General features: G+C 50.8%; 7 protein-coding genes across 7 annotated transcripts; 4 read left to right on the forward strand and 3 right to left on the reverse strand.

The window, feature by feature from the left end:
• Positions 1-156: 156 nt before the first annotated feature.
• N7471_000965 (mRNA guanylyltransferase) lies at positions 157-1,611 on the forward strand (the record flags this gene model as incomplete). Its single annotated transcript, XM_057273686.1, has 1 exon — positions 157-1,611. One exon carries the CDS (start codon positions 157-159, stop codon positions 1,609-1,611), a length of 1,455 nt encoding a protein of 484 aa, XP_057141865.1.
• A 228-nt stretch (positions 1,612-1,839) lies between these two features.
• N7471_000966 (NuA4 histone acetyltransferase complex catalytic subunit ESA1) lies at positions 1,840-4,101 on the forward strand (the record flags this gene model as incomplete). The annotated part of the gene is made up of 6 exons (XM_057273687.1): positions 1,840-1,922; positions 2,009-2,036; positions 2,148-2,212; positions 2,276-2,310; positions 2,373-3,559; positions 3,635-4,101. 6 exons carry the CDS (start codon positions 1,840-1,842, stop codon positions 3,791-3,793), a joined length of 1,557 nt encoding a protein of 518 aa, XP_057141866.1. The 3' UTR covers positions 3,794-4,101.
• A 1,620-nt stretch (positions 4,102-5,721) lies between these two features.
• Positions 5,722-9,805, reverse strand: N7471_000967 (uncharacterized protein; the record flags this gene model as incomplete). Its single annotated transcript, XM_057273688.1, has 5 exons — positions 5,722-7,353; positions 7,530-8,965; positions 9,025-9,192; positions 9,241-9,496; positions 9,548-9,805. 5 exons carry the CDS (start codon positions 9,803-9,805, stop codon positions 5,722-5,724), a joined length of 3,750 nt encoding a protein of 1,249 aa, XP_057141867.1.
• Positions 9,806-10,671: 866 nt separating this feature from the next.
• Positions 10,672-11,606, reverse strand: N7471_000968 (F1F0 ATP synthase subunit f; the record flags this gene model as incomplete). The annotated part of the gene is made up of 6 exons (XM_057273689.1): positions 10,672-10,697; positions 10,777-10,842; positions 10,898-11,051; positions 11,196-11,210; positions 11,429-11,507; positions 11,572-11,606. The coding sequence occupies 6 exons, from the start codon at positions 11,604-11,606 to the stop codon at positions 10,672-10,674; spliced, it is 375 nt and encodes a 124-aa protein (XP_057141868.1).
• Positions 11,607-11,628: 22 nt separating this feature from the next.
• N7471_000969 (ETC complex I subunit) lies at positions 11,629-12,414 on the forward strand (the record flags this gene model as incomplete). Its single annotated transcript, XM_057273690.1, has 3 exons — positions 11,629-11,867; positions 11,930-12,040; positions 12,105-12,414. The coding sequence occupies 3 exons, from the start codon at positions 11,629-11,631 to the stop codon at positions 12,412-12,414; spliced, it is 660 nt and encodes a 219-aa protein (XP_057141869.1).
• Positions 12,415-13,654: 1,240 nt separating this feature from the next.
• On the forward strand, positions 13,655-14,713 carry N7471_000970 (deoxyhypusine monooxygenase; the record flags this gene model as incomplete). Its single annotated transcript, XM_057273691.1, has 2 exons — positions 13,655-14,124; positions 14,191-14,713. 2 exons carry the CDS (start codon positions 13,655-13,657, stop codon positions 14,711-14,713), a joined length of 993 nt encoding a protein of 330 aa, XP_057141870.1.
• Positions 14,714-14,846: 133 nt separating this feature from the next.
• Positions 14,847-15,334, reverse strand: N7471_000971 (DNA-directed RNA polymerase I core subunit RPA12; the record flags this gene model as incomplete). The annotated part of the gene is made up of 3 exons (XM_057273692.1): positions 14,847-14,865; positions 14,917-15,148; positions 15,220-15,334. The coding sequence occupies 3 exons, from the start codon at positions 15,332-15,334 to the stop codon at positions 14,847-14,849; spliced, it is 366 nt and encodes a 121-aa protein (XP_057141871.1).
• Positions 15,335-15,563: the final 229 nt, after the last annotated feature.

The following is a 15,563-nucleotide window of genomic DNA, read 5'->3' on the forward strand; positions in this document are numbered from 1 at the left end:
TCGCATTTGCTATCACTCCACCATCAAGCTTTCCGAGTCTTATTGATCGGAGCTCTACCCCCCTCTCAACTCTTGAGAGAAGTCGGAGACTTCCAGACTCATTCTTGAGCTTCTTATACTATAAACCTAGCCCCTCCGAACCTTCGATCCTTCACAATGAGCCACGCTGTCCCCGATCTAGACGCGATAGGCATCAAAGCCGACCATGACCTAGCTGATCAGTTTCGCCGCGAAGTCGCCAAACTCCTCGGGCGCAACAACCTCAACTTCCCTGGAGCACAACCGGTCAGCTTCTCGTCGCGGCACCTCGGCGAGCTGCAGCGGGAGGACTACTTTGTCTGCGAAAAGACCGACGGCATCCGCTGCCTGATGTACTTTGCGCGCGGAGATCCAGACTCCGACATGCCGGAGATTCACTACCTGATCGATCGCAAGAACGACTACCGTTACGTACCTGGCCTGCACTTCCCCCTGCCGAACGACGAAAGTTTCCAGGGATACCACGTCGACACCCTGGTTGACGGCGAGCTTGTCAATGACACCTACGAGGATGGAACCACGCAGTTGAAATATCTGGTCTTCGACTGTCTGGTGCTGGACGGACAAAGCTTGATGCACCGTACCCTGGACAAGCGGCTGGCGTATTTCAAGGAAAAGGTGCTCCGGCCATACAATGCCATGTACCGCAAATTCCCCGAGGAGAAAAACCACCGCCCCTTCGCAGTCGAGGACAAATCGACGCAATTCAGTTACGGTATTGAGATGATGTTCCGCGAAATTATCCCCAAGGTCAAGCGCATTCATGGTAATGACGGTCTCATCTTTACTTGCCGCAGTACTCCGTACCGCATCGGCACCGACGAGCACATCCTCAAATGGAAGCCGCCCCAAGAGAACACCGTTGATTTCCGTATGCGTCTTGAGTTTCCCACGCTCGAGCCAGATACTGAGGACGAGGCTGAGGGTATCACCCAGCCCTACGTGGACTACGACGCTATCCCGACTTGCCACCTGTTCGTCATGCTCAATGCTGGCGAGTACCGTCTTTTTGGAGAGATGTTCCTTGAGCCGAAGGAGTGGGAAGATCTCAAAGCCCTGCGCGTTCCTCTTGATGACACTATCGTTGAGTGTGCCAAAGATACGGAAGGACGCTGGCGCTTCCATCGTATTCGTGATGACAAGAACGATGCAAACCACATCTCCACTGTTGAAAAGGTTCTTGAAAGTATCGAGGACCGCGTCACCGAAGACGATCTCATCCGCCTTGCTCCCATCATCAAAACAGCTTGGAAGCAGCGCCAGCACAGCATGGCTGCCGGGGACGAGGAGAAAAAAGGAGAGCCCAAGCTATGCCACCGTCCGCGAATGCGAATGGTGTCAAACGGAAGTTTGAAGCGTCATGAGGAAGACATATATAGCCTTTTAGCTAAGACATATGGCTTCTTTCTCGACTATTCTTCGTCTCTGATTCATTGCAAGGCGCTTGGCGTTGGTTTGGGCTTTGTATTTTATCTACAAGATCATGGCATGGCAACATGGAAGGGGATGCAAATCCCGAAAACAGGAGACGGTGTTTATGGCATTTATCATTTGGATTTGTTCAAGCAATGAAAACGTTTACCTTCCGTCTTGTAATATACTCTTTGAATCTTCGGCACGAAAATGTATATCAAGTTCTGTATAGATTCGGGACCCCGATGCGGAACAGCTTACATAATAACCTCCCAGTTTGCTCCCTTTCCCGCATCATTTCCCCATCACCAAATGACCACAGTATCTGCTCGATTCCATCATTCCCATCTCTGATATTGCTTCAGTCCCTACTGCCAGTCCAACAAGATGGGCGTCCGAGATTCCCATGGGGAGATGACGGGGACGCCCGACCCCGTTGACAAGGGGTTCGCCACACTCAACACCATCAGGTATGTCGCTTTTTATGTCTGGAATAATTAGCCTTAGGCTTTTTAGGTCCACTTTTATCGGTCGCAAATGCTAACTGGCCTCATAGAATCGGTGTGAAGGCCATGGTGCAAAAGGTTCGTTTTGACCCTGTGGTCGCAGATTTTGGCGGTCATGTCATATCACGTGATTGTCAATCAGCGTGGCCAACCCCCAATGTTGGCTTTGATACTGACTATTCTGTATAGGATGGAGAACTACGAAAAGCTGAGATTCTGTCGATTAGACAGCGGAAGGATGGCCCTTCCTTTTAGTATGTTTGCCTTTGTTCATATCATGTCTGTGCTTTTTGAATTGGTGCTGATATAGATCCCAGTGTACACTATGTCGATTTCAACAAGCGTCTTGATGGTAAGTTCTCACCCAACGAGTGCATTGGTTCACATTGAACTTTATCTGACTTCTTTTTCCAGAATGGGTTGCGTCTTCTCGCATCGATCTCTCCCAAGAAGTTGAATGGCCCCAGCCAGAGAAGACTGATAAGAAGAAGACCGCTGCTGCCAGCAAAGCGGCGCCCAGCAAGAATGTGGGTGTGAATAAGCGTGCCCGAGCTGACAGCCGCGATTTGTCACAAACACCCGATATCCTGGGCGGCAAGAACGTGAATGTTGGCAAGTTGTCACGGCCCTCGAAGGCTGGAGGGAAAGAAAACTTCGGTGTCGAGACACCTGGAGGAGACACCTCGCTGTTCCCATCTGAGGCCGTGTCAACAGTCGGCACGCCGAAGGCCACCGAGTCAGAAGACTTCGAGATGGCAGACGCTGCAGCGGAAAGCAAATCGCTAAAAGAAGATCAAGTCAAAACGACAACAGGCGAGGTGATTACACGTGGGGAGGAAATCGAGCGCCTCCGCACAGGTGGTAGTATGACACAGAACCCGACGGAGATTCATCGCGTGCGAAACTTGACCCGTCTCCAGATGGGCAAGTACGACGTCGAGCCATGGTACTTCTCACCATACCCGGATTCCTTCTCGGACGTTGACCTGGTCTACATCGACGAGTTCTGTCTCAGCTACTTCGACAACAAGCGTGCCTTTGAGCGTCATCGCGCAAAATGCACCTTGACCCACCCTCCCGGTAACGAGATCTACCGCGACGACTATATCTCCTTCTTTGAAGTCGACGGCCGTCGCCAGCGCACCTGGTGCCGGAACCTGTGTCTCCTGAGTAAGCTCTTCCTCGACCACAAGACGCTTTACTACGACGTCGACCCGTTCCTGTTCTACTGCATGACCACGCGCGACGAGACCGGCTGCCATTTCGTCGGCTACTTCTCCAAGGAGAAGGACTCTGCGGAAGGGTATAACCTAGCATGTATTATGACTTTGCCGCAATACCAGCGCCGCGGTTTCGGCCGTCTCCTCATCTCGTTCAGCTACGAGCTCAGCAAGCGCGAAGGCAAGCTCGGCTCCCCTGAGAAGCCACTCAGTGATCTGGGTCTACTCGGTTATCGACAGTACTGGCGCGAGACGCTAGTGGAGTTGCTGATCGAGCCTAATCGAGAAGCTATGAGCGAGAACGAGCTCGCGGTGCTCACTTCCATGACTGAGAAGGATGTTCACGAGACCCTGGTTGTATTCAACATGCTCCGATACCATGTAAGTCTAATTTCCCGCGTGTGCACTGCACTGCAGCCCATACAATACCGTGTGATTTACTAACTCTCTTTGCAGAAGGGTAATTGGGTCATTGTTCTCACGGACCACGTCGTGGAGGAGCACGAAAAGCGTCTCAAGAAGGAGGAGGTCAAGGGCGCGCGCAAAATCGATCCTGCCCGTCTCCAGTGGAAACCTCCTGTCTTTGCTGCTTCCAGCCGGACCTGGAACTGGTAAGGGGAGGTTTTCTGCTCACTTTTCTTTTTGTTCAATTTGCTACGAGTTTTTAAATATGCGTGGTTATCTAACGGATGTTCGGGCTTGGTTTTGGGGGCGTTATGGACGTCGACACGATAGGTAACCTTCGGACTTGTGGTATCACAGATGCCACCATGTCTGTGTTGATTCAGTTGTTATGACATTACGGTTGATCTCGGCGGCGTATTCGAGGGACGGGGCGTTTATCTTGAGCCTTATAAGGGCTTTCCTCGGTTGATACCTACCACTTGTGTACATTATTTGACTATCTTCTACTTGTGCTTCTGAGCCTTTTTTTTATTAAAAGCATTTCATTACTCGGAAAATCATATCGTCATAGACGATGACCTTTTCTGTCTCTTCTATCGATGTGACCATGTGAGTCGAGTAAAGCCATCGTGATATAAGACTGACAACATGCAAATTATCTACCTAAATTCCGATAAAATAAAAAGAGCTCCCAGTTCTACCTGCATATCCGTCTCAACTACACATTAAGTATGCGATCCAAGCCATATAAAACAGCCCAATAAGACGCCGAACGCTTAAGACCACACCCTACGACCAAAGAAGCCCATAGCTCCATACTTAGCTCGGGTATAAAGCATGCGATACTACATATCACCGCCGAAAATCCCGCGATAGTCCCGTAGCAAGGCCGAGTATCCCATCTTAGCTATAGCATAAATCTTTCCCTCCAACGCCCAAAGAAAGCTCCATAACTCCCGGTGGCTCTTGCCAGTCCAGCGGCTTTGAATATGGTGGTGCTGTCCCCATAGATATGTCCATAGCCAGCAATGCTTGACAGCGAGTCCAAAGACCCTCCCTGCCATTGATTGTAGTCGGGCTACAGGTTCGCTCTAAACAGACGACACCTGCCTCTCGAGTTCGGTGGATTTGTTTCCGAAGTCGGTAAAGGGCGTGGTACAAGCCAAGAGTCCGACGGCTTCATGGGTATGGTAATTCGGTGTTATGGGCCGGAGAGTTCGAAGGAATAGAACAGCCGAAATGCAGGCTCTGGGGCGTGTTCAGGTCGCAGGTTCTCGTCATGGTCTCGAATGCGTGCTTTTCCCCCCTGTAATCCAATATACAGTTAGCCCATGGCCTTAACAAATCATTTGTTGAGCTCTTGGTCGTGATCTGACTCATCGCCTTCAGTTGGGCAGTTTCCATGAAATCCTCGGGCTGAGATCGTAACATCTTGTTAGAGAGCAGATGGTTGAGGTTCGACGGAGGAGTTGACGGGTGAAAGTTTGATATGGACAACGCTGTCGCTTCCTGGATAGATTTGCTTGAGATTGAGCAATCTGTGAAAGTAGTAGACGGAGAATACATGTTTGGGAGATGGAGATACACAGCAGCAGGCCAACCCTCTTTAGCTATCTTGAGAGCTGGAGGTTACGTTTACACTAGAAAAAGAACATGGAATTGTGTAATAATGGAATTCTCTTGGTAAGTATCGGTGCGAATTTGACTGAATACTCAGCAACACGGGGCAATGTGATACTGCTAGGTCGGAACAAGCATGCACCACTCGGGCAATGATCGCGCAAACAGGACTTTGAATCGGGAGACCATGGTCATCCACACATAAAAAGCCAAAAGAAAGGCCACAGTCCTGAATGGGTCGGGGGAGGAGACACAATAGGCGAGAAATCGAAAATCACAAGTACATGAGAAACGCGAATGCGTGAAGGGGGTGGAGGAAGGATCTGAATTGTGGGCCCAACTCCAGGAAAGAGCAACGAAGTGAGCAATGGCAACAAAAGTCACAAGAGTCGGAAACAGATGTTGATTAGGAGTTGGCGAGAATGACCCCAAGTTCTCGCCTCCCAGGCAAGAGGAACCAGAAAGAAAATACCGAAAACGCTTTGAGATAAACCATATGCTTGCAAGACCGAAACTTCTTAACGAGAAGTAGGGGGTTCTGGGCTCCAGCCCGACCGCTGACGGGGTGGCTGTCGTGGGACGGTGTTAGAGGTAGGCTTCTTATTGCCTCCCCCAGAAACTTCGCCAGACTTGTTGTTGATTCCCTTGCGAGGTCTGACATTGGTATTGGTATTGCGGCCTCGAGTCGGACCAGCCTTGCGTTGAATGAGAACAGTTTTGGGTTCGGAGCCACCTGGAAGCAAAATCGAAGCACGAGTATTGCCATGATTATCGCGATCATTGTGTCCAACCAGGAACGGCTGAATGCTCTGCGCTTGCACCGGCTTGAAGTTCTTGCCACGGGATCGCTCTGATGGACGAGTTGCACTCCAAGAATTTTGGGGCGCCATATTTGGCACACGGACGGCAGGCAAAGAGCCGGGTTCGCGGTCTTCAAACATCTCATCTTGTTCATTGACTTGTCGAACGGCGAAATCGCCATCGCCAGTCTGGGAACCAATCTTGGTCTGGGGAATAGAGACGGAGACGGCGGCAGCAAGGACAGGAAGAGGCTCCTTGGTGGCTGATGCCACAGCCAAGGCACTCTTCTTCTGCGTAGGAGTGGTCTTTCCGAAGAGACCGTTAATCTTGTCCTGCCACGACAGCGCAGTGGAAGAAGGAGGCACCGCGTTACGCGGTGGCGCAGCTGCCATAGAAGCAAATGTTGGCGGGGGCGCCGGGGCACCAATGGCCTTAGGAGGGAGCTTCACAACGGGCTTGGGAGGCTTAGGGGCCGGAAGATTAACGTGGGGGTTCTTCGCGTCTCCGTAATAGGCAGGGTGGCTAACTTCCTCGGGAGGAGGAGGCGAAGGACTGCTGCGCTCCTTCTCGGCGACCTGGCGCTTCGACTGTTCAGATGCCGAGGGGAAGAATCGAGAGCTCCGAGTAGAAACATTGCCAGCTGGACGAACACCGATGTCAGACACGTTGAGGCCATCCATAGGAGTATCGAGACTCGTAAGAGGGTTAGGTTGCTGGTTCGCGGCCGCCTTGGCCTTGGCGATGTCTTCGTCGTTGTTGATGACCCTTTCGGTGACCCGGGTGACGACTCGTCGGCCGTCCTCGGTGGCACGAGTCTTTTTCCAGGTTTCAGTGAAAACCACAGGCGCAGGTGGCGGGCCTGGGGCTCCCTTCTGTCTGTCATTAAGTCGCTTCAGGAATTCCTTAGCGTTCTGAGATTCCTTCTCCAAGGCATTCTCGTGGAAGTTATTCCACTCGTTAATGGCACGAGCATTCCGTGTGCTCGGCGGTCCGATTGGGCTGGGGCGTCCGATTGGGTTGAGGGATTCAAATGAGGGGTGACGTGCCTCAGGTGACGGCAAAGAATCAGTTGGCTCCTTAGGAGCAGAGAACTTGGGAGGAGTAGGCATATTTGACGATTCCAAGCCGAGTTGGCCTAGAGGGTTTTCACGTGATGCAAAAGTACCCAGAGGTTGGTCAAAGATGCCGTTACCGAGGGTTGGAGTGCGGTCACTTCCAAATGGTTTCCATAGATTTTTGGCGGATGTAGTGGGCACAGCAATATTGGGATGAGACCACGGTGAAGTAGAAGTCAAATTGCCTTGCCACTGAGTACCGTGCTCGTCGAGCTTTGGATCAGTTGCCTTGCTCTGGACAGGTGAGTGAGGTTCAGTTTTGAAGTGGGAGGCAGATGCAGGTGCAGAGTCACGGTGGGTTTCTTGGTGGGGTGATGAGACACGTCGGTTGAGATGTTTGCTCTCAGACGTCCGGTCATGCGCACCAACGAGTTTCTTGACAGAGTCGGGATGATGCACTTTCATCATACCATACTGTTTTGGTTCCCGATTGGGTTCTGGGACAGGAGGCTTGGGCGGGGAAGAAATAGAGTGGATGGGTTGAATAGGAAGTTGAGAAGGGGTTTGGGGAGGATGAAGAGGGTGAGGATGAGAGTGAGGTTGGGGTTGAGGTTGAAGAGAGGGGGGTTGCGCGATTCGGGAGCTTTCTTCTCTGGCGCAGGACCCATGGCCGCGAGACGTTGCCTAATCCTCTCCTTTTTAGCCGCTTCCTCTTTCTCCTCCTGCTCAATTCTTCGTTGCCTCGCCTCTAGACGTTTCTCCTTCATAATACGCTCTTGCAGAGCAACAGGGTCCTCCTGAGGTTCTTGCGGAACTTGAGGAACCGCTGTCTGTGTTTCCACAGTAGACATACCTACATCAACAGCTGGACGTGCTGTACCATTTGGACCAGACGGAGCAATTTCGTCTTTGCCATGGTGCTGCTCGTGACCCACTATTGCTGAATCACCCGGCCCGTTCACTTGGGAACCTCTTCGAGCATCATTGTATCTCGGAGGGGCATCAAATCGGCCAACTGACATCCTACGGCCAAATCCTCCACTTCCTCCGCTCACGTTTGATGATGTGCGACGACGACCACCCCAGCCCATACCGTCCTGATGGCTAGACCTGTGTGTCTGGAATGCAGCAGATGGCTCTGCCGGTCCACTTGGGTGATCGTTTGGCCTCTGCAAAACCGCAGGAGCACGGGGGTGTTGGTCATGACGCCAAGATCCTCTCCTGGTTTCGCCCACCGGCTCGTACTGGGAAGATCGAGGATTGAAAAGCTGAGGCAAATCTGACTGATCTTTCCATGCACGGTTGAAATCATCCGCTGCAATCTCCTTGGGTGGCATTGCCATTGGGGCATGATGGCCATCATCTCTCTGGGGGTATCTCATGGGCATGCGGTGTTGGTGAGGCTGAACCGGGGCATTGACTGGTGACACTCTTTCGACAGGAGGCAGAGCGGCCCAAGGAGACTTGGATGGCGGTGCTGGGCTTGTGGAGCTAGATGGAACTTTGTCATTTGTGCCGTTAGAAGAAGCACTCGCAGTTCTCGCTTGCCTTTCAGCGTTCGCTCCAACTTTGAGTACCATAGCACGGGACCCCATTGATACAGCTGGCTTCGGCGCAACCTTGACAGGCTCCTTCACGATGCTTGGCTCTACGGGTGGTAGCTCTTTGGGTTCCCGATGGGTGGGAGCCAGCGGGGGTTCAGTGTGAGGTTGAGTGAGATTGACCTTAGTTCCATCTGTCCACTCAATTGTCTCAGGGGCCCAATCATCTTCATCGTCATCAATATCCGCCCACTTTGCTTCAGAGCTAACAGCCCCATCTTCTTGAATACGAGAAGTCATATGAATTCCGTACTGTTGTTTCAGTTCTTCATCGGTCAAGTGTTTCGGAGGAGCGGGCACAACAGCTGCACGGATATCAATGTCAGTTCAAATGATTCCACTGCATCGCATGACCAATACATACGTCGGTTCTTATTCCACACTTGATTTGGATCAGGCCCTGATCCACCAGGCTTGCCTCCGCCTGCTCCAGTCTTCGAAAATGAATCACGCATGCCGAGTGTAGTCTTCGCAACCAAGCGCGGTCGGGAGCTTGGCTGTGGGGTACCAAGTGTTGTGGTAGAGGTTGGCGCTGAGCAAGTTAGAACCAACTATGGGAAGTGTTTGACAAAGAACATACCTTTCTCAGGCACCTTAGGTGGTGTTGGAGCCCCCGGGACCTTGTTTACCGAAAACTTGGCAAATGAAACTGGCTTGAATCCTGCTGGCTTTTTGACTGAGCCACTGTGAGTCTGGTTCCTGCTATCTGGCCGGCTCGCATCCGACTCCGAGCCACCTTGTGATGCTGTATCCTCTCCGCCGTCCGATGCCGAGGCCAGTCCATTAAGTTCAAGAACTCGAGTCGCAACAACTCCGGCGCCTTGTTTAGAAGTATCCTACGCCCATATTAGCAAGTGCTTTGGAGCGCATCCAGAAGCGATGCTCACCGTCGTCGAGCCTCCAGCGTCCTTGTCGCCGGCGGCTTTTTCTCCCTGTAAATCAAGAGTGTTCGTTGTCTCATGGTTTTTCTGATCATTCAAGTTTGAGTTTTTCGATGTAGCGGTAGTCATTGCGATATGTTCGGTCTTCCCTGCGTCCCCTCCAGCAGATAGATTGTCGTTGGTGCTCGCAGGAACGTCGGAAGGCGAAGGCTCGCCGCCCGACAGGGTCTGATCTACCACATCGCGGTTGCTCTGCTCTGCCATAACAATACTCGATTCTGTTCCATACAATAATTGCGACCAGGTAAGCCAAGTGCCCTGACAGTGGGGAAATAGGTCCGGGGACGTAATAGGCATCTGCAGATCGAACATGCCAGATTCCCAAGAAGACATACCTATCGTCAGATACCAAGGATCGCCACAGTTGCACTGGTTCCTTGACTGGTTGCACCCTGAATATATGGGATATCACAACCAGAGATAATATCGGCCAACTCTCTGGGATGTTGATGAGAAAGCCCGGTGTCAGGTTGGGCTTGGTGTGGAGAGCACGATCGCGGAATCGATAGGCGCGTGTGTCTTGGGAAATCCGCAGCCCAAGAGGTCCCAGAAAGGGATTAGGGCAAAGAGGGAGGGAGTATGCGTAAGGACGGTTGATGATACAAAGATAGGGAGGGATGATACGAGATTCAAGTGTCAACTCGGGTTGAAGCTGAGGGTCGCTGTTTTCGGTTTAGCGTGGCCCGTACAAAAGTTGTGAGGTCTGCCCACACGCCTTGGATCTTCTTCGAAAGCCCTAGTTTTTTGACGTTTTGTTCAGTTTAAACGGTAATCTTGTTGGATACTGACGTTGCTTGCAAGTGGTAAATTCCCAGGGATTTCTTAATATCTGGTGTAAAGTTTGCATGCGATGAAAAACTATGGAAAGAGCCCGTCACTCAAACTTCTACGTAATATGTATACTTCCAAATCTACGGCAACTACGACAAAATGACAAAGGATAGTAAATCTGAATATTGAAACACAGTGAGATTCCAAAGTTCTCGCTAAAACCACATCCTTCCCTTGCACTAGGACAGAGGATCCAGTACATACATCAATCCTCCACCCATTCGATGGAAAGGGAAAGCTTAGTGGGGGTGGTTCTTGTGGTGACCTAGTCAAAAACATCAAGTCAGTGATGTTCCAACTATAAAGAGGGTATATAAGCAGTTTGATAGCTGGAGAATACATACGCAGGTGGAAGTAATATTCCATGCTGTAACCCAGGATCAGGATACCGCCAATAGCGTGGATAAGGGCTGCATCAAAATCAGTACTTATATCAATACAAGGGGACAAATGATAAATACGTACGAACACCGGAGGCGTTCTTGCCGTTGAAGTAGCGGGCCTGGTAGCGACCGATGAGGCCGGTAGGCTTGACAGCAGCGGCAGGGCCACGGGGAAGGCCAGCGTAGAAGGTCACAACACGCTCCATGCGGGCGGCATCCTGGGCGGCACCGATGGCCTTGATTGAGAATATGTCAGTTATGAAGGCGAAAGAAAAGCGGCATTTTGATCAAATCGCGGGCTTCACGAAAAACGGCTTCGGGGCGGGACGGGTGTGGAAGGGATGCATTAAGTCGAAGGTGGCAGCGCGTGGATAACTCACGTTAGGGGAGGCGACCTGGAGGAACAATTAGCATCATTTGAGGAGTCGAATGATCGAATGACTATGAGTAGTCATGAATGGGGGTGCTCTTACCTTGGGGGGGGATCAAGGTCGAGAGACCTCGGCGGGCAATGTAGCTCATCTTGTCTAGGCTGAAGGGGGTCAGAAATTGGTCGCACTGAATAGAGCGGCTCTCAATGAGCATTTGCAGGGTGGTAGAGACGTGGACTTACGTTGATTCGCAGCGCAAGTGAACCAAAGAAAGCTGATGGAGGAGGAAGGAGGAACAAACCGAGCCCTGCGGGTGTTCGGCTTGCCAAGCCCGGCTAAACCCGATTCGGTGGTGTCGTGACCTGCCTGTAATTCGCAACCAAACCACACTTGAAGGGAGTCCTCACTGGCAACGACCATTCCCCGCATCCAAAAAGACACAATGTCACTGTTCAGAATTGGGGGTGCTGCTAGCCTTCGGGTCAGCCGATTTTCTGCGCCTGTTAACGCCCGTTTCGTCTCTTTCAAGGCCCCCAAGGGCGATCCTTCCGTGAAGACCAGCACCTCGGATGCTCCCACCACGCCTCCCAAGGACAGCTCCTTGATCACCAAGGAGACCCCCTCCGAGGCTATGGCCCGTCACCAGCCGGATTATGAGGCCACCATTGACCACGGCACCTCGTACGACATTCCCCTTTAGTTCCATCGCAGATCTTTTCACTAACTCTTTGGCTTCAATTAAGGCAATTTTCCCCTGTGCCCAAGCGCGTGATGGATGGTAGCGAGCCTGGCGACACTCTTCCTGCGGCCGTTCTCTCTGGAGCCCCTACCGATCTCCAGGCCCGCAATGTCCGGTACGTTATACAAATTTCGAGCCGTATCGCCTAGCTCCCGCACACTAACCCATGACTCCCACAGTATCTACCGCCCTACCAAGGCCGCAACACAGTCCGGTACCTGGCACCAGCACCACTGGCGCATGGATTGGGATATCTTGCAGCGGGGTCACCGTTGGGAGAACTCGCTCATGGGCTGGCAGTCGTCTGCCGATAGCATGCAAGGCACCAACCTGACGTTCAAGTCGAAGGAAGACGCAATCGCTTTTGCCCAGAAGCAGGGCTACGAATACTTCGTCCAGGAACCGAACGAGCGCCGCTTCGTGCCCAAGTCCTACGCCAACAACTTCGTTCACGAGCCCAAGAAGCTCAGACATATCAAGACCAAATGATTTGACTTCGCGCTGTATTATGTACATATTTACCAGTTTACCACTCGAACTAAATTTCAAGCACTTCGATATATCGCATTCTAATATAGGTCATCTCTAGATGTCATTAGTTAGGGTTAACAGCTACCAGTCAGCTCCCCTTCAACTACCAGGAGGTAAAGGAAGGGAACGATATCAATTCTGCTTCTGTGTGGTGACATATTAATTTTCTTTTTTTTTTTGAAACGTCTGCACATGTATATCCCTCGTGTCGCTTTTGTAAAATTTAATGTTCAAATCAACATGTCCGTCTTGGATATAACTAACCGGCATCACGGCCCTCTTTGCTAACTGTATGCTCATAATACCAGCGATACAGCATCTTAAACTTTATTGAAATACCAACAACTCAAGTCCGTGGGAGTATAGAACTAGAGTGGAGGTTCCTCGATGTACAATATAGGGTTTTCAGTCAAGAAATCGGTTCCCAGGCCAGTAGCATTGTACTGTGAACTGAGCGTAGATGAGGGTCTACATAGTACAAGATCATTACTTGGCTGGCTTGGTTTTTAGTTTTATTTTATGGCTTTGAAAAAGGTTGCCTAGGAAAGTCTGTCAAAATGCTTGTAGCTCCAACTGTCCGGTATTCCCCAAAACAGCTGTGCTTGGATGCCGACGCGCTTTCTATATATATAGCATCATACAGCCATCGGGGTCACTGCGTGATAATAGGGCATACGAGCAAGAATATCCTAATGGTTATAAAGTAAGGGCTAGCTTTAGTTCTGTGGTGCTTCGAATTGAGCCATTCAAGCTTTTATTCCGGTAGTAGATGTCTTGCGATATGTATATAGGAAGTGTGAGAATATTTATTTAGTTCTTCGGTAAATTCTTGTTTCAATGCTCAAGGATCTCAATGGAATTTACATGTGGAAGATCTGTACAGCCAGCAAGGAAAAAATTATATATATCCTTAAGATCAGCGCTCCCACCTCCTAGATCCCGCATACTCAATCCTTAAATCTACAACAATACATGATTATAAACGGTAAGGATACCTGGGCAGTTTAACGCAATTAGCAATAAATTATGGCTTAGGCTTACACCGGAAGCATTCAAGACAATAACGTACGAGCAAAAACCCATGCGCAGCGAAAGTCTGAATGGGCCCCACCCCCCACTCTAAAAATTGATAAGATCAAAAAGATTAACAACTTTTCTTTTCCACCTCTATACTCCCCGTCGGACTACACCCCTCAAAATGGCCTCCGAAACAGATAAAACCGTTCCTACTCTCCGCAAGGTTTTAGTCTCAGAATCTGAGCCGCTTGCTCGCCGCTTCCGCGCTCTTTTCTCCCTTAAGCACCTGGCCTGCCTACAACCCACCACAGACCAGACCCTCCCCGCCATCGAAGCGATCGCCGCAGGTTTCGCGTCACCCTCAGCTCTGCTCAAGCATGAGCTTGCCTACTGCCTCGGCCAAACCAAAAACTTCGAATCTGTCGCATACCTGCAACATGTGGTGAAGGATGCCGAGGAGGATGCGATGTGTCGCCATGAGGCTGCCGAGGCGCTGGGCGCTCTTGGATACGCCGATAGCTTGGACATCCTCAAGAAATTGAGGGATGATACAAAGGAACTGGATATTATTCGGGAGACTTGCGACATTGCTGTCGACCGAATCCTGTGGGAGAACTCAGAAGAGCGCAAGGCCGAGAAATTGAAGCCTAGGTACGATCTGCGGGAGATTATATACCATGAAGAGAAATGTTGACATTGAGATCTTTTGATTTACAGTGATTTCACCTCTATCGACCCTGCTCCACCCATGCCCCTAGAGGCCAGCGCCGAACCCTGCATTCCTGACCTGGAAAAGACACTGCTTGACACAAAGCTCCCTTTGTTTCAAAGATACCGTGCAATGTTCGGTCTGCGCGACCTTGCCTCGCCCCCAGATCTTCCCACAGCAGTTGATGCCGTCAATGCGCTGGCCAAGGGCCTCAAAGACCCCTCTGCTCTCTTCCGTCATGAGGTTGCCTTTGTGTTCGGACAACTCTGCCACCCTGCCTCAATCCCTAGTCTCACAGCCTCGCTGAGTGACCTGTCTGAAGTAGGAATGGTGCGACACGAAGCGGCGGAGGCCCTTGGCAGCCTGGGCGAGGAGGAGGGTGTGGAGGAGACCTTGAAGAAATTCTTGAATGACCCCGATCAGGTGGTCAGGGACAGTGTCATTGTTGCTCTTGACATGGCAGAGTTTGAGAAGAATGGCGAAACCCAATATGCGCTGATCCCAGATAGTGCTGCACCCGTTGCTGCATGATGGATGTCCTGCAAAAAAAGAAAATTGTCTCGTGACGGTCGTGATTTTAATACTCTTATCCCGCTAGTTATACAGCCTTTCTCCAAAAATAGACTTTCCCCACATCTTTTGTACAATATCGGTGTTTCCAAGATTAATTGTTGGAGGTTTCCCTGTCAAAATAATCAGTATTTGTTGGGCATGCTTTTGAGGGGTGGGCATACTTGAAACCGCAGACACATCTGTAGAACACGGTACTTCCTTCATCGGCACTGCGCAGTTGCACTGTAGTGTAGAACATCTGCTTCCTCCCGCAGTCGTTGCATGTACGATCGATGATAGCCTCAGTCTTCCGGTCCTCTGCTGACAGGGTCTGGACTGCCGATCGTTTGGCTCTCAGTGCTGAGGGGAATGCGGAGGGCTTGGACTCGGACACGGTTGTTTGAGGGATTGTATCTGCAAATAGTAGTTAGCAATGAATCACCTAGCAGCCTGGCAAAAACGACAAAAGGTTTTTATTCACCCACCTTTATTCCGAGTGCCGCAGACATCACAGTGCAGAATCGCATCCGCATTGCCGGTAGATTCTCGTAGGAGATTACCGCAATCTGTGCAGAAAATCAAGGAACCGATGGCAGACATGTTGACGAGTGTTAAATGAACTTCACAATCTGGAAGCTGCAGAAGATCAAGGGTGCAAGCAAAGTGACAACGAATCAGGCCTTATGCAGCGAATAATCTATGCAACTTTTTTTTGACGCACGAGCCCCCATATAGGCGGTCACAGGCGGCAGTAGGGGTGCCGTCACCCATGCGGAATTCATGAACGCATTTGATCGTAGCTCAGCTTATTTTCTTTCAGATTTCTGGT

Source organism: Penicillium samsonianum (assembly GCF_028829775.1).
Source record: "Penicillium samsonianum strain IBT 33392 chromosome Unknown utg000001l_segment0_segment0, whole genome shotgun sequence".
Classification (NCBI taxonomy): Eukaryota; Fungi; Ascomycota; class Eurotiomycetes; order Eurotiales; family Aspergillaceae; genus Penicillium; species Penicillium samsonianum.